The sequence below is a fragment of the Crocuta crocuta genome, unplaced genomic scaffold, assembly GCF_008692635.1.
Source record: "Crocuta crocuta isolate KB4526 unplaced genomic scaffold, BGI_CrCroc_1.0 scaffold148, whole genome shotgun sequence".
In the NCBI taxonomy this organism is placed as follows: domain Eukaryota; kingdom Metazoa; phylum Chordata; class Mammalia; order Carnivora; family Hyaenidae; genus Crocuta; species Crocuta crocuta.
The window spans coordinates 782,008-800,641 of NW_027532416.1; the positions used below are offsets into that span (position 1 = coordinate 782,008).

The 18,634-nt window shown below is 34.5% G+C and overlaps 1 protein-coding gene across 1 annotated transcript in view; it reads right to left on the bottom strand.

Annotated features, from left to right (window-relative positions):
* The window catches only part of TMEM135 (transmembrane protein 135), a 234,669-nt gene that overhangs the window by 205,654 nt on the left and 10,381 nt on the right, over positions 1–18,634 (bottom strand). Inside the window, exons 2-3 of the mRNA XM_077778976.1 lie at positions 7,002–7,129; positions 4,613–4,705 (exon numbers count right to left, since the gene is read on the bottom strand). Coding sequence (XP_077635102.1) covers positions 4,613–4,705; positions 7,002–7,129 — 221 coding nt within the window. The remainder of the gene's footprint in view (positions 1–4,612; positions 4,706–7,001; positions 7,130–18,634) is intronic.

An 18,634-nucleotide genomic window follows, 5' to 3' on the forward strand; every position in this document is an offset into this window, starting at 1 on the left:
CTATGAAAGGCTACAGTGTCATTTGAAAGTAGACTATGATTAGCTGTAAATGCGTATTACAAAACTAGGGCAACCACTGAAAACAAGTTAAAAAAAAAGTATAATTGATTACTAAGAAAGGAGAAAAAAATGGAACCATATAAAATGTTCAGTTAAAACCACAAAAGGCATAAGAAGTGGGAAGACAGACTAATAAGTATAGTAGATATGAATCATCTACATTAATAATCACTTTCAATGTCAATAGTCTCAGTACACCAATTAAAACACAAACATTACCAGAGCTGATCAAAAAACATAACCCAATGGGGCACCTGGGTGGCTTAGTCGGTTAAGTGTCCGACTTTCGCTTAGGTCATGATCTCGCAGTTCGTGGGTTCGAGCCCCGCGTCGGGCTCTGTGCTGACTGCCAGCTCAGAGCCTGGAGCCTGTTTCAGCCTGTGACTCCCTCTCTCTCTGACCCTCCCCTGCTCACGCTGTCTCTCTCTCCTAAAAATAAATAAAACATTAAAAAAAAAATTTAAAAAAAAAAAACATAACCCAAGTACATGCTGTATACAGGAAATCTACTAGAAAGACACATATGGATTAATTCAGCACATAAAAAAATAATAAAATGAAATAAAAAGCACATGAAGAAATGCTCTACAACACATGCCATCAAGGAAATGTAAACTAAAACAATGAGACACTACCACACTCCTATTAGAATGGCCAGAATGCAGAACACTAGCAACACTAAATGCTGGCAAGGATGTGAACCAACAGGAATTCTCATTCACTGCTGGTGGGAATGCAAACTGGTACAGCCACTTTGGATAACAGTTTGGCAGTTTCTTACAAAGTCAAACATACTTGTAATATATGATGTAGCAATCATACCCCTTGGTAATTATCCAAAGGGGTTGAAAGCATAAATACACAAAAACCTGCACACATAAATGTTTATAGCAGCTTTACTGGTAACTGCCAAAACTTGGAAGCAACCAACATGTCCTGCAGCAGGGCAAAAGACAGACAGCTATATATCCAGACAATGGAATATTATTCAGCGCTAAAAAGGAATGACCTATCAAGCCATGTAAACACATGGACAAAGCTTAAAGGCATATTACTAAATAAAAGAAGTCAACCTGAAAAGCTAACATACTGTATGATTTTAACTATAGGACATTCTGGAAAAGGTAAAACTATAGAAAGTAAAAAGATCAGTAGTCACCAGGGGTTGGGTGGAGGGTGGGATGAAGAACAAGCACAGAGGACTTACTCTGTATGATACTATAATGGTCAATACATGTCAATGTAAAAACTGGTGAACATGAATAAGGGCTATAATCTAGCTGACAATAATGTCAATTTCCTGCTTTTATATTATGCCACAGTTACATAAAATGCTATCACTGAAGGGAAACTGAAAAGTTTTCAAGTGCCTCTATGTAGTATTTGTGTAATATTCCATGACTCTATATAATCAGGTCAAAGTTGAAAGTAAAAGATAATAATAAAGCAGACCACATAGTGACAAACATAATAAAAATAGCATAAAATAATATGGCAGAACTAAGCCAAATATATTAGTTGTATAAATAAATGTATATGGACTGAACTTAGGTATTCAAATAAAACAATTTTTTTCATATTGGCACTCCAAATATAACCCAAATTTATGTGGCATATAAGAAAGACATATAAAGTATTTCAGGAAGATAAAGACATACTCGGCAAATGCAAGCAAAAAAAGAAAATGAAAGAGAACTAAACATTTGGAACTCAATCCAAAATACATTAAATGAAATAAAGGGCATACTTTTTAATGCTAGAAATTGCACCTCAAATTAAAGATACAACCTAAAACCATATTCAATAGCATAGATCTGATAGCTGTCTACCAACCTTTGAACTTCCAATAAAAGATAATGCACTTTTTGCCAAGTGTTCAAAACATAGTTACAAAAATTGAGCATAAATTAAGCCACAAGGAACACCTTATAAAGTTTCACACAGAGAAAAGATTGTGAATAACATTCTCAGATAAGAACCCAATAAAACTAGAAATTAATAATAAAGGGGCCATTCTATCTTCTTTAGCTCTCTACAAAATAATTCTTATATTAAAGGAGAAATACAAATTAAAATTACAGAATTTCTAGAAAATGATGGTAATGAAAGTATTACATATCAGAATCTAAGAGATAAAAATAAAGCACTTATCAAAAGAAAATTCTCAAAACCCAGAAAATTCCATCACTACTTAAAGTATTCCCAATCAAGACAAAAATAAGGAAAACTTGTGTAGTATTTTATGAAGTAAATTACAATCCTAATAAAGAATACACACCACACACACACACACACACACACACACACAATCAACTATTTGTGGATTGGCTACATGTTGTGTATCATGATCAACTCAGGTTCACTCCAGCAAAGCAAGGACTATGGAATATCAAGAAAACTATTCAGCTAATTCTCCCCAAAATAATAAATAACAGCTTTATTGAAAAGATCTGGTGATTACTACTTTAATCACATATTCAAACTTGAACCACCTGGAATTATGGACCTGATGGCTTTAGCATCATCTATTAAGTATATTCTTACTAAGAAATTTTAATCTAAATGTAATCACGTTTTAGACTGAACTTCAGTTTACAGGAAATACATGAGTTAAATGAACCAATTAAACAATTCTATGAGGAAAAAATTCAGACAAAATCAGAAAAGTTTTATACTCAAGACAACTGGCCTGGTCACATCAATAACTCAATGTCATGGGGAGAGGGAAGGAGTAGGGAGACTAAGCTAAATTTTAAAAAAATAAAGAAACATAACACTATACATAATTTCCACTAGAGTCTAGTTAAAAAAAATACAGCAATAAAAGCATTTTAGGACACTATGGACTAGCTGGTATTAGGGAGTGACTGTTGATTTTCTTACATGTGATAACAATGTTATAATTAAACAGGAAAATACCCCTATTTGAAAATACGCATATTCGAGCATTTAGGAGTAAAGTGTCATGATGTTTGCAATGGTTCACACACATACACAAACACACATATACACACATAACCACACATACATATAATCACTTACAACTAAGTAAAAGTTGCAAAATGTTAGCAACTATTGACTCTAGGTTGGTACACAGGTGTTCAATTTCAACATTTTCTGTTGAAAATAGGCAAAAAACTTCAAAAATGCTCTTATTACTCAAGTGCTAAAAATAAATAAATCAGAGCAAACTTGGTTTAAAGCATATTTAAAGTTTCATTTATGAGTTACGTATTTTGGAATCTTATTTCTAAAACCAGTATTCACATTATTAAATAAATCAGGAAGTTGCAATCACCAGAATAACTCTCATTAATGAGCAAAAACCAATAATAACATTTAACACTTAACATTTACTATGTGTCAGGCCCTATTCTAAGGACTTTTACATAAATTAATTCATTTAATTCTCTGAACAACCACGTGAACAGATTACCACTATCTCCATTTTTCAGGTAAGGAATAAGCCATATAACACAGTAAGTGACAGATCCAGTTGCCTAAGCCAGATAGTACAGCTCCAGAATCCACACTCTTAATACACAGTACTATTCTGTACTAAACTTTCAGGTATGATAACCTATCTTTCTAGGGATTCTGATTTGATTATGCTGGGCTAATAATATCCACCAGCCCTATGATTTTAGTAACTTTAATAATCCAAAAGTATTATGATACAAGCAAAGAACCAAAAGTTTAGACACCATATGTTACACAAGAAGGCATTAAAAATTGCCTCAGGTAGTTTAAGTAAATATTTAATTAACTGATAAGATCTATCTATACTCAATGTGAGATCAGTGATTATTGCAAACATCTTCATAAACTGGATGATAATCTTATCTTGATTAACACAGGACTCCATTTTCTTGATTAATACATGACTCCATTTTGACTCTCTGGGATAAAGATGGAATCAAAGCAGTTCTCAGCAATGAAAATCATTATTAATGAGATGGCAAAAATTCTTTTTGCAAAAGCTTTATCTTCTGCTGTTTACCTGACTGAATAATTTACATAACAGTTTGTAGCATTTTATAGAAATCTTACTGTGTCACTTGAAACACTTTCAGGTTTATATAAACGAAAAATATTTTTTTAATGAGAGGATACCTTAAAAACAATAACTGACTTAACAGAGATCACTCAATGAATTGAAGCAAATTACAGATGTAGACATTAAGAGAAAACTGTTCATTTTCTTAGGTGTGATAATGGTATTGTCATTAGAAAAGATCTTCAATTAGATTTGTGTAGGCTATGTTTTATTTAGGCACCTTAGAGAACTCTCTAGTTCTTTAGTAAACAAAGACCAGTAGGTATTATTATTCTATGAAGTCAATCTTTATATTTTAATGGACTTAATAAACATAAATGATAATAGTAATGCAAAATTAAATTTTCCATCAAATATCTGTAAGACTAAAATCATATGTGGAAATATTTCTCATCCCTGGACTACAAGAAATAGTAAGTTAAAAAAATTTTAGTTGGGATAAAGGACAGTAAGCTAGTAAACTACTATTACATAAGTAGATATATAAAAATTTACCTGCTTTTTCTTTCAATTAGAATGGCCACATAAGATGCTGGCAAAGCGGCACCAAAGCCAGGACTCCAAGAGTAGAATTTTCCAAGTATCTTCCTGAAATTCAAATTTGGAATGTTTATATGAAATTTTTATTTGGTTATTTCAGTTATTATGAAACTCCACCCTCTACCTAAATGGCACCTCAAATTCAGCATGTCCATAATCAAACTCATTATCTCTCTCCCCTATCCCCATGAACTGCTCTCTCCTCTCTTTTCCTAGGTTAATGGGAATAACAACTACGTACCCACTTGTGTCTGACACTTTGAAACAGCCTTAATTTCTTTTCCCTTTCCCCACACATTAAATCATCCCCTTAAATTTTTCCATATGCAATTTAACTCTCAAATTCCTCTCCAATCTGCTACTCCTCCCTTAGTTAAGTCCCTCACCATCTCCGACTCTGGTTACTACAACAAACTAGTAAGTATCTCTCTTTCCAATACTTTAGTCAGTCACATTCATTCAGACATTCCTTGGATCCAACATTACTCACTATGCAAACCCTCTATGCTCTCGGTTTCCTAATCTATAAAATGGGAACAATAATATTACCTATCTCATAGAGTTGTCATGAGGACTACATGAGCTATTTCCTAGTATCATGTATGACATACAGAAAGTGCTACGGAAACATTAGCTGTTGTTATAATTATTACTACTATTATTTCTTAACACATGATAAATATTCAACAAATGTCACCCCTTCTTTGCTTCTACAACCCTTGATAACTTGTTCTTACAGTACTTACTAAAGTATTTTATATTTTTTAGTTTTATATAGATATAGATGTATATCATTTTTTACTTACTAGAATATGTCCCTTGAAAGTAAAAATTACATGGTGTTCACATGCTATAAAATGGTCATTAGCTGCTTGGGTTTTTAAAGAGATCAAAAAAAAGATATTTGGAATGTTAGGAAGAGTTTTTTCCTTTTGAAGATACTATGTTCCTAAGAAAGGGAGAAGCAGCACATAAAACTTGCAAAAAAATAATCTGAACAAAGTTGGTTGATGGATAAAAAACACATTATAACAAAAAATGTAAATATATACACACATAGATTAAAGATCACTGATAAAATGGTATTTTTAACTGAAGTTTAGCTTTAAAAGAATTAGAAAACCTATAGAGCATATATAACATAGGTATTTCTAAAATGAACATCAGAAACCTTCTGCCCGAGAAAACTAGAAGTGATTCTCCCTCCACTATAAAATCCACAAAGGCTGTAAGAAGTTACTGAATGCAAAATTCAAGAAAAATAACTTAATGAGTCAGTTACAGGAGGAACAGAGATGTAACTGTAAGTATTTTAAGTATAAGTATTATAGGTATTTTGCATGCCCACAAGTTAACCAAACAAATTCACAGACATAAAGAAATAAGCTACAACAGCAATTTATGATTATTGTAATATTTTTAAGCCTAATTATCTTATAACTTTATTTTTAACATGTGAACAAGTATTAGAAACTTTCCAGAGTACATATGATAGTTTCTTACACACATTTTCAAATCAATTTAAAAGCATAATTTTTTCAATAGCATAAACCTTATCAATTATTTTCTGCATATAAGCTTATAAATATTAATGTTTTGAGGAGGGAAAATCTCTAAAAGACATTTGAAAATTATCTTTTTAACTGCAATTAATGTATACCTACAGAACTACTCTGGGCAACAGTAATATGAGAATAATGTAAAGTTAGTATTTTAACTTGACAGATTCAAGAAAAACACTAGTTGGGGTTTTCAGTAATCACTGGGAAAAAAGATAAGAAGTAAATATCTAATAAACATGTTAAGGTATGTCACAGCACTAAAAACTGAATTCTAACTGCATCTATGTCATAGGAAGCCTGTGACATAAGTAATTATAAGATTTAATCAGGAGCATAAGTTTCATTAAAAGGATATGCCAAAATTTAACTTACCGTTTTACATAAAACACGAGCATTTTATAGTCTTTTTGAAGTCTAGTCACTGTGTGTGTACCTCACCATACCATGGATGGTTGCTTTGAATTCTTGATCCATGAAATTGAAAAGTTAGGATATCCTAATCAAAAACTTGGTAAATATAGTAGGCCTCAGAAAGCTCACAATACACCAAAACACTTCTGCTATATAATCATAGCAATAATTTGAAGTTTTTCTTCATCTCTAAGCCAAGAGGCCCACAACTCCTGGTTTAATAAACTTTCTTTGAGATACATAAATGTCATTTGAAAGAGAAAAAAACATACAAGCAGTGACCTGTACAACATTTATATAAACATCTGTTTGTTTCATAGTTTCAACAAAGGAATTTGTATTAACCTCCAGTGGTGATTATGAGTACCAACCTTAAAATGCAAAAGAAAGCCATATACAAGGCCCCATTAGCAGTCAGAAATGAAGCAGATTGTAGGATCTCAGGGAGTAGTTTGTGTAAATAATACTCTAATTTTCGTTTCCGGAGAATTGCTGCAATCTGGAAAGAGAAAGGGCTTTTTGTTCAATCCAACCAATTTTTCCCACTTAAATTAGCTCATATGTGAAAGCTATTGAATAATAGCATGTATTTTAAAATTAAAGTTAAACTCTGGCATTTTACTGACTCCTCTACAAAAATACAATTTCTAGAACAGAAAAGAAGACACTTTAATTTATTGAAGGTATAATGGGTAAAATACACACCAAGAAATTACAACATAGATCATAAAGAATAACTACCAAATGTTGTGGTATTTACAATGCCTTAAAATCAGTTTTAAACTGAATAATGAAATATATTTTTAAATGGCAAAAATAAAGCACAATTCAAATAAAAACTGAATGTCAAAACAAAACTATTTTACAGATATTATCAGCCTGGATATTAGAGAACCTCAGTGTTATAAACCAAAGAAATTCATTCAGCTATTCAAACATGAGTACTGTGTGAAAAACCATGCTAGGAATACAAAAAGTAAAAAATAATAATTTCTGACCCACTAGAGCCCATTAAAAACAAATTGGGGGGAGGGGAGTGCTTGAAATCTAGTCTACTATAGGTTGGTACCACAATGTTACCAGAGCAGGAACAAGTTCTGTACCAAGGAGTGCAGAAGTCTGTCACAAATATATTTCATAAAGAATGCCATGCTATGAGTCTTCATGGCTTATCTTTTAAATTTAAACTTAGATTGAAAACATATTTTACAGGTTGTTATATGTGACCTCAGAATTTAAAAGAAAATTTTCAAGATTAAAATAAAAAAAAAACTCTGAAATAATTTACTATGGATATTATGGATATTTAAAAATCAAGATAAAAGATCTAAGTATTTATCGAGTACACTATTAATGTTATACAACATAAACAGAATATGAATTGGAATATGGTATGATAAGGTACAGATAGAGATCTTGAAAAATAATTTGTTAGTAATAATTATATGAAGTGCCTTGGAAGTTTATCAAAGAGTGAGTTTAATATAGGGGTGGGCAGCTGTTTCACTGAGAAAGGAACATGAGCTACATTTGGAAAAATAGAATCTTAACAGGCCACAGAGAAAAAATATTTTTCCATCAAATGAAACAACGTACTTAAGAAGAAAAACTTAAAACCACACAATTAAGGAATGAGGAAGAGAGTATAAGGAAGGGCAATACGGACTTGAAAGAAGACTAGAGAACTCTATTCACTCCTCACCATCCCAGATATAACACTTTTCCTAAGGTCAATAATCAATAAATCCAAGGGACTTGCCTCAGTTCTCTTCTTACTCCACCCCTTTGGAGCCCCTGACCATCTCCTGTTTCATTCAATTAAACAACTTGTAAATAAGAACTATGCCATACACAGCAAAAACAATGATGACTAAGATCTAATCCCTGCCTTCTAGGCACATAAAATCTTGATAGGGAAATTAGACTCATAAACTAGAATATGCCAAGTGCTAGACTAGAGGAAGAAGAAACTGCTACAGAAATACATATTAAGAAATGACTAAAAGGTGATGGGACTAGGAAGGTGATGATGTCCAGAAGATATCACTGAACTTTGTAAGACAGACAGAGCTTAACAAATAGGTGGAATTTTGATAACAGAAGTTTCTATAGTTTCTATGGTAATGTATTATTTTCATCTTCCCATTATATCTCTAAACATTTTTCCTTCATTAGCATTTCTTCCTCAGATCACTACTCATTCTACATATGCTCTCTTTCCAATGGCATCATCTATCATCTCAAAGTAGGAATTCTTATTATAACTCCAATCTCTTCCCTAAATTCTTTTTTTTTTTAAATTTTTTTTTTAATTTATTATTTCTAGGAGAGAGAGAGAGACAGCGTGAGCAGGGGAGGGTCAGAGAGAGAGGGAGTCACACACTGAAACAGGCTCCAGGCTCTGAGCTGGCAGTCAGCACAGAGCCCGATGCGGGGCTCGAACCCACGAACATGAGATCATGACCTAAGCGAAAGTCGGACGCTTAACCGACTAAGCCACCCAGGCGCCCCTCTTCCCTAAATTCTTAATGTATCCTTCAAGTATCTATTGGACATATCAACAAATATGTAACACAGGCATCAAAAAACTCAACATGTGCAGAGCAGAACTCACTATATTTCACAAAAGAATGTTTTAACCTCTGAGTTTCCCACCTTAACACATCCACCCAATTACTTAGGAACAAAATGTATCTGTCACAATCACCCCCTGGTCCTCAAGCATCTCATCAGTTCTGATGGTGTCCTAGTATCCTCAGGTTTGGGAATGTAGTGTCTCTTTCATTTTAGACCTAACAATGGGCAGAATTTGATACTATGTAATATATTCATATAGTTACAGAAAAAAAAAATCTCTGTTCCTGGAAAGGAAGAAACAAAACTATCCCTATTTGCAGATAACCAGATTGTCTACACAGAATATCCCAAGCAACACACAAAATCAAACAAACAAACAAAACCCAACTTCCTAGAATTAATAAGGCAGTTTAGCAAGGACACAGGATACAGATAAACCTACAAAAATCATTTGTATTTCTATATAAAAGCAATCAACACATGGATGCCAAAATTAAAAATACAGTAGCATTTATAAATCCTCAAAAAAATAAAATACTTAGGCAAAAATCTATCTGCATAGGACTTATATGCTGAAAATTACACAATGCCGATGAAAGAAAGCAAAGGAGATATAAATAAATGCTTGTGGACTAGTAGACTCAGCATGTCAATTCTCCCCAAAGTGACACAATTTCTATCACAATCTCAGAAAGATTTCTGCAGACAAGTATAGACAATATCATTCTGAAATATATACAAAAAGCAAATTGATTATAAGAGCTAAAACAACTCTGAAAAAGAGAATCAAGTGAGAAGAATCAGTTCACCCAATTTTAAGACTTACTATGTTGATAGGGCAATCAGGCTTTGCGATATTGGCAGAGAAATAAACAAATAGGTTAATGAAATAGAATGGAGAACCTAGAAACAGAACCATGAAAATACTTCCAACTAAAAGACAGCTTTTTCAACAAATGGTGTTAGAGCAAGTGGATATCCACAGGCCAGAAAATGTTAAATAAAAATTTAGAACTAACCTTAACCTAAATTTCATACTTCACACAAAATTTAATTCAAAATGGATCATAGACATAAATGTGAAACATAAAGCTACAAAATTTTAGGGGGGAAAGATCAGACAAAATCTTAGGGATTTAATAAGGCTAGGCAAAGAGTTCTTAGACATGAGACCAAAAACACAATCCATAAAAGGAAAAACTGTAGGAGTGCCTGGGTGGCTCAGTCGGTTAAGCATCTGACTCAGATCAGATCTTGATCTCAGGGTCATGAGTTCAAGCCCCGTGTTGGGCTGCACACTGGGCATTAAGCCTACTTTTAAAAATTTTTGTAAAGGAAAACTGTAAGTTACACTTCAGAACTAAAACTTTTTCTCTTTAAAAGACTTGTTAAGACGATAAAAAGACTAGCTACAAAATGGGAGAAAATACGTGTAAACTACATATCCAGCAAAGGACTATATAGTATCTGGAATATATAAGGAAATCTCACAATTCAATGGTAAAATTTTAATGTAATTAAAAAGTAGCAAAAATATAAAGAGACATTTCACTGATATGTAAATGGTGAATAAGCACACTAGCCCTTAAGGAAATGCAAATTAAAACCCACAAATGAGCTATCATTATACAATCATCAGAACTGACTGAAATTGAAAAATAAGGGAAAACCAAATTCTGGCAAGAAAGACAGAGAAACTGGATCAGTCATGCATTACTAGAGAAAATGTGAAATGGTAGAGTCATTCTAGAAAGCAGTTTGACAGTTTCTTGAAAAAATAAATAAACAACTATCATATGACCAAGCAACTGTAGTCCAGGGTATTTATCCTAAAGAAATGAAAATGTATGTCAATACAAAATCTGTGCATAAATGTTTATAGTAGCTTTTCCACAGAATAGTCAAAAACCAGAAACCACCCAGATGTTTTTCAAGAGGTGAATGGTTTAAAAAATAGTGGAGTATCCATATAAGAGAATACTACTCAGCAATGAAAAAAGAATAAATGAGTGATACATGAAACAATCTTGATGAATCTCCTGAGAAATATGCTGAGTAAAAAAGGCCAATCCCTAAACACTGCATAATGCATGATATCATTTACAAGACATTCTTGAAATGACAGAGTCATAGAAATGGAGAATAAAGTAATGGTAGCCAGGAGTTATAACGGAGGAGGTGGATATGTGGGAGGAAAGTGGGTATTGCTATAAAAGAGCCACATGAGAAATCCTTTTGATGATGGAAATGTTCTATATTTTGACTGTATCAATAGAAGGGTTTTGGTTGTGGTATTTACTATCATTTTGTAAGATGATACCATCAGGAGAAACCAGATAAAAAGTACAGGGAATCTCTCCATTATTTCTTATAACTGCATAAGAATCTATAACCATCTCAAAACAAAAAGTTCAATTAAAAAAAAAAAGCAGGGGCACTTGAGTGGCTCAGTCAGTTAAGCATCCAACTCTTGATCTCAGTTCAGGTCATGATCTCACAGTTCAGGAGTTCTAGCCCTGCACTGGGCTCTGCGCTGACAGCATGGCGCCTGTTTACCCCATTCATGCTCTTTCTCTCGCTCTCTCAAAAAAATAAATAAACTAAAAAGAAAAGAAAAAAAGCTGTCATGCAGTCATCCACATGATGGCCATAGGTAAATGAAATATGGTCATCATGACTCATCATTGCACTAAGAAATATCACTACACACAAACCAGAATGACTAAAACAAAACAAACAAAAAAAACTGATAAAGCCAAGTACTGATAGGAATGAAAAAACTATCTGTAATTACAAATACCACCAAAACTAAATGTCCACCAGTAAAGTGGATAAATTGTACATACCTGCAAAATCGGTATACCAAACTGTATAGCCTATTGTAAGAAACAAAGGAAATCTTACACAAAACACGGGAAACTACCTAGGGCCTTATCATCCCTGTGCTCTAACTCAGAGCTTCCAACCAGGGTTTACAAGTGACCAAAATACTGATCCTCTCAACACTGTGGGTAGTCAGGCCGAGGCTAACAGAGTACAGCGATAAACATTTCAGTTTTCCCTAGGGTGCCACACAATTATTATCATTTTCTAGGTATACCATAGCATGCTACAGTGTAAAAAAGGTTAGGAAACACTGAGCTCACAAAATAACATAACTGCAGGGGCGCCTGGGTGGCTTAGTCGGTTAAGCATCTGACTTTCGCTTAGGTCATGATCTCGCGGTTCGTGGGTTTGAGCCCCACATCAGGCTCTGTGCTGACTGCCAGCTCAGAGCCTGAAGCCTGTTTCGGAGTCTGTGTCTACCTCTCTCTCTGACCCTCCCCTGCTCACGCTGTCTCTCTCTCTCTCCTAGAAATAAATAAAAAACATTAAAAAAAATAACATAACAGCAATTGTACATACCATGTAGTAAAAGCACATGCACATATGTATAAAATCATCATCTGAAATCATCAGAAAACTTGAGAAACATATTTTAATAGCAAATATGTTGTAATGTTCATAAGCTTTGATGAAGAAATTCCACATTAATTAATCTCTTATGAATTTTCCAAATATACTTATAAAAATTTAGCTAAATATGGGTATATAATAGCACCATGATTAAAATATAAACTTATATTTATTTATCATAGTAATGTAATCTTGTTTTAGAAGACCACTAAATGACCAGGGAAAAATATATCAAAATATATAAAATGAAAATGCAGACTACAAAACAATATTTTTTAATGAACATATGGAACAAATGTGAGAATGCTATTTATTGGTTATCTCTGATGGTGGCAACATATTATTTTAAGCTTCATTTTGTTTTTGGGTACTTTCCAGAAATTCTACAATAAACATATGATACAAGAGTGACGTCACCCAGATAACAGAATAGCAGATTTCAGCATTCATCCCTTTACAGAAACATCAATTTGAACTATCCATGCATGAAAATACCTTCATAAAAGTTAAGGATTCCAGGTGAGAGATTACAGCACTTGGATGGAACACAGAAATAAGAAAACACACATAGAAAAGGGTGAGAAAGAGAACTTCATATTATGTGTATTACCTACCTCCAACTCCAGACATCCCAGTGTGGAGACAGACATTCACCCAATGAAAGAAGAGTGAAGTGAGCACCTAACTTCACCACAAGTGTGTGGACCAGCCCACACAAACTGTGGACTCCAGCTCAAGGCCCATCTGAGCATGAGGCTAACTCCCAAGAAACCAGGCTCCAGTCTTATGCCAGACCTAACAGCAAAGTCCAAGCCATCAGGATTGCCCCCTTATGGGCCCCAGCACAAGGCCTACACCACTGAACCTAGGCTCTAGGCCCATCCCTAACCACCAGACCATCCAGCCAGAAGACTCCAATAGCAAGCCCATGCACAGACTTCATCAAAAAACCTATCCAAAATCTCTGGACAGTGTGTTGGGTGAAAGGCTTTCACTACAAGAGACTGTAATAATGCCTGATGCCTAGGTGGCTCAATGGGTTAAACATCCAACTTCGGCTCAGGTCATGATCTCATGGTTTGTGAGTTCAAGCTCTGTGTTGGGCTCTGTGCTGACAGCTCAGAGCCTGAAGCCTACTTTGGATTCTGTGTCTCCCTCTCTCTCTGCCCCTCCCCTGCTCACGTGCTGTCTCTCTCTGTCAAAAATAAGTAAACATTAAAAAGAAAATGCAGGGGCGCCTGGGTGGCTCAGTCAGTTAAGCGTCTGACTTGGTTCAGGTCATGATCTCTCAAGTCGTGGGTTCGAGCCCCGTGTCCGGCTCTGTGCTGGCACTCAAAGCCTGGAGCCTGTTTCAGACTCTGTGTCTCCCTCTTTCTCTGCCCCTCCCCCACTCATGCTCTGTCTCAAAAATAAACTATAAAAAAAAATTTTAAACTCATACATACCAAAACAAAGCCACAAGGAATACAAATAAACAGAAAAACAAAGGAACAAAATAAAGTACCAGTAACCAACTCTACAAAACAGAGATCTATGAACTGCCAAAGAATTCAAAATAATCATCTTTAAAAAAAATCTCAGTAAACTACAACAGAACACAGACAACTACATGAAATCAAGAACACAATACATGACCAAAATAAGAAGTTCAACAAAGATGAAAACTAGCTTTAAAAAAAAATGTGGAGGGGCGCCTGGGTGGCTTAGTCGGTTAAGCGTCTGACTTTCGCTTGGGTCATGATCTCGCGGTTCGTGGGTTCGAGCCCCGCGTCGGGCTCTGTGCTGACTGCCAGCTCAGAGCCTGGAGCCTGTTTCAGAGTCTGTCACTCCCTCTCTCTCTGACCCTCCCCTGCTCATGTTGTCTCTCTCTCTCTTCTAGAAATAAATAAAACATTAAAAAAATTTTTTTAAAAAATGTGGAGCGCCTGGGTGACTCGGTTGGTTGAGTGTCTGACTCTTGATTTTGACTCAGGTCATTATCCCAGGTTCATGGGATTGATCCTCACATGAGGCTCCACTCCAAGCACGGAGCCTGCTTAAGAGTCTCTCTCTCTCTCTCTCTCTCTCTGCCCCTCTCCCTTGCTCATGCTCTCTCTCTCTTTTAAAAAAAGGAAAAAATACATACATTAAAAAAAGAAAACCCTAACAATTCCATTTTAAAACGGAATATAGAATAAAAAGGAGAAAAAAACTCCACAGCTGAAGACAACAATGACATAACTAAAAAAATTCCATAGATAGTTTCACCAAGAGACTAGTTCAAGCTGAAGAAAGAATCACAGAGGTAATAAAATGGCAATAAATACATATTTTTAAATAATTATTTTGAAAGTAAATGGACTAAACACTCCAATCAAAAAACAAGAGTGACAGAATAGATTAAAAAAATACGACCCATCTATATGCTGCTTCCAAGAGAATCATTTTAAACCTAAAGACACAGGCATAATGAAAAGTGTAGGAAGAGAAAAATATTTACCATGCAAATGGACGTTAAAAGAAAGTGAGAGTAGCAATACATGTGTCATACAAAATAGTCCTTAAATGAAAACAAAGACTATAACAAGAGACAAATAAGGATACTAATAATAAAGGGGACAATTCAACAAGAAAATCTAATAATTGTAAATATTTACATACCCAACATGGAAGCACCCAAATACATAAGACAGAAAAATACATATCAAACCATACAGACTTAACAGACCATACAGACTTAACAGATACATTCAAAACATCCCATCCTAAAACAGCAAAATACACATTTTTTTCATGTGTACATGGAACATTCTCCAGAACAGATCACATATGAGCCAACACTTTAAAAAATAGGCCTCAACACATTCAAAAATACCAAAATCATACTATGCATCTTTTCTGACCACAACTCTATGAAACTAGATATCAACCACAAGAAAAAATCTGGAAAGAACACATATACATAGAGATTAAATAACATGCTGCTAAACAATGAATGAGTTAACCAGGAAATAAAAGAAAAATTAAAAAGTCCACGAAAACAAATGAAAATGAAAACACAATGGCTCAAAACTCCATGGAAGGCAACACAGCAGTTCTATAAGGGAAGTTCATAGCAATACAGGCCTATCTCAAAAAGCAAGAAAATATCAAATAAACAACCTAACCCTTCACCTAAGAGAGCTAGAAAAAGAACAACCAGCAGAAGGAAGGAAATAATAAAGATTAGAGCACAAATCAGTAATACACAAACTAAAAAAAAACACAAAACAAAAACAAACAAACAAAAAAAAACAATAGAAAAGATCAATGAAACCAGAAGCTAGTTCGTTGGGGAAAAAATAGAAAAAAGAGCAAGGACTCAAATAAATAAAATCACAAATGAGAGAGAAGAAATAACAACCACCACCACAGAAGTATAAACAATTATAAGAGAATACTCTGAAAAACTATATGCCAACATATAGTTTTGTCTTCCAGCACAACCTGGAAGAAATGGATAAATTCCTAGAAACATATAAAATGTCAAAACTGAAACAGGAGGAAATAGAAAATTTGAACACATCAATAACCTGCAAAGAAACTGAATTAGAAATCAAAAAACTACAAACAAAGTCCAGGACCAGGTGGCTTCACAAGGAATTCTACCAAACATTTAAAGAAGCGTTGATACCTATTTTTCTCAAACTATTTTAAAAAATGATAGAAAAGTATGGAAAATTTCTAAATTCACCCTATGAGGCCAGCATTAGCCTAATACAAAAACCAGATACAGACACCATTAACAAAAAGAACTGCTGGCCAATATCTCTGATGAACATAGATGAAAAAATCTTCAACGAAATACAAGCAAACCAAATCCAACAATACATTAAAAAGATCATTCACCACAATCAGGTGGAATTTATTCTTGGGTTTCAAGGTGGTTCAGTATTTGCAAATCAATCAACGTGATACATCACATCAGTAAGACAAAGGGTAAGAACCATGTAATCATTTCAACAGATGCAGAAAAAGTATTTGACAAAGTACAACATCCATACATGACAAAAAACCCTCAACAAAGTAGGTTTAGAGAGAACATATCTCAACATAACAGCCATATTAAGAAAAACCCACAGCTAACATCATCCATAATGGGGAATAACTGACAGCTTTTCCTCTAAGGTCAGGAATAAGACAAGTATGTCCACTCTCAACACTTTTATTTAATCTAGTACTGGAAGTCCTAACCACAGCAAAAAGAAATAAAAAGCATCCAAATCTGTAAGGAAAACTTTCACTGTTTGCAGATGACATATACCATATATAGAAAACCTGAAAAAGTCAACCAAAAAACTGCTAGTACTGTTTTAAACTAGTAAACTAGTTTAAAAAACTGCTAGTACTTTAAATTCAGTAAAGTAGCAGGATACAAAATTAGTGTATAGAAATCTGTGGCATTTTGGGGAGGCTGGGTGGCTCAGTCGGTTAAGCATCCGGCTTCGGCTCAGGTCTTGATCTCATGGTTCGTGGGTTTGAGCCCCGCATCGGGCTCTGTGCTGACAGCCAGCTCAGAGCCTGGAGCCTGTTTCAGATTCTGTGTCTCCCTCTGTCTCTGACCTTCCCCTGCTCACACTGTCTCTTTCTCTCTCTCAGAAATAAATATAATGGAGGACCGTGGGGAAGAAGTGGGGAAAAATAGTAGGGGAGAAGGAAGGAGGCAAACCATGAGAGACTCTTGAATGCTGAGAACAAAGTGAGGACTGGTGGGGGTGGGGGAGAGGGGAAGGAGGCGATGGGCATGGAGGAGGGCACTTGTTGGGATGAGCACTGGGTGTTATATGGAAACCAAGTTGACAATAAACTATTAAAAATAATAATAATAAAATTTAAAAAAAACACTAAACAACAGAAAGAAATTTTAAAAAACAAATAAAACATTTAAAAAATTTTTTAAAAAAAAGAAATCTGTGGCATTTCTATATACCAATAATGAAGTAGAGAAAAAGTAACTAAGAAATCAATCCCATTTACAAATGCACCGAAAATATTAATATACCTAGGAACAAACGTAACCAGACAAAAAGACTGATACTCTGAAAACTATTTAAAACAAGGAAGAAAGAATGGGGCTCCTGGGTGGCTCAGTGCATTAAGCATCCAACTTCAGCTCAGGTCATGATCTCACCATTCGTGAGTTCAAGCCCCACATGGGGCTCTGTGCTGACAGCTCAGAGCCTGGAGCCTGCTTCAAATTCTGTGTCTCTTTCTCTGCCCCTCCCCTGCTCACTCTGTCACTCTCTCGCTCTCTCTCAAAAATAAATAAATATTTAAAAAAATTAAAACAAGGATGAAAGAAGATGAAGATGACACAAAGAAATGGAAAGACATTTCATGCTCATGGATTGGAAGAACAAATATTATTAAAATGATTATCAATCTACACATTTAATTCAATCCTTATCAAAATACCAACAACTGTATTTTTCACAGAACTAGAACAAACAATCCTAAAGTTTGTATGAAACCACAAAAGACCCCAAATAGCCAAAAAAAAAAAAAAAAAAAAAAAAAGTTGAAAAAGAAGAGCAAAGCTGGATGTATCACAATTCTGGACTTCAAGTTCTATTGCAAAGCTGTAGTAATCAAAACAGTACGTTACTGGCACAAAAACAGACACAGATCAATAGAACAGAATAGAAAACCCAGAAATTAACTCACAATCATATGGTCAATTAATCTTCAACAAATCAGGAAAGCATACCTAGTGGGAAAAAGACAGTCTAGTCTCTTCAACAAATGGTATCAAGAGAACTGGAACAGCAATGTGCAAAAGAATAAAACTGAATCACTTTCTTACACCAAACACAAAGATAAATTCAAAGTGGATTAAAGACCTAAATGTAGGCGCGCCTGGGTGACCCAGTCAATTAAATGCTTGACTCTTGATTTTGGCTGAGATCATAATCTCACAGTTTGTGAGATCAAGCCCTGTGTCAGGCTCCATGCT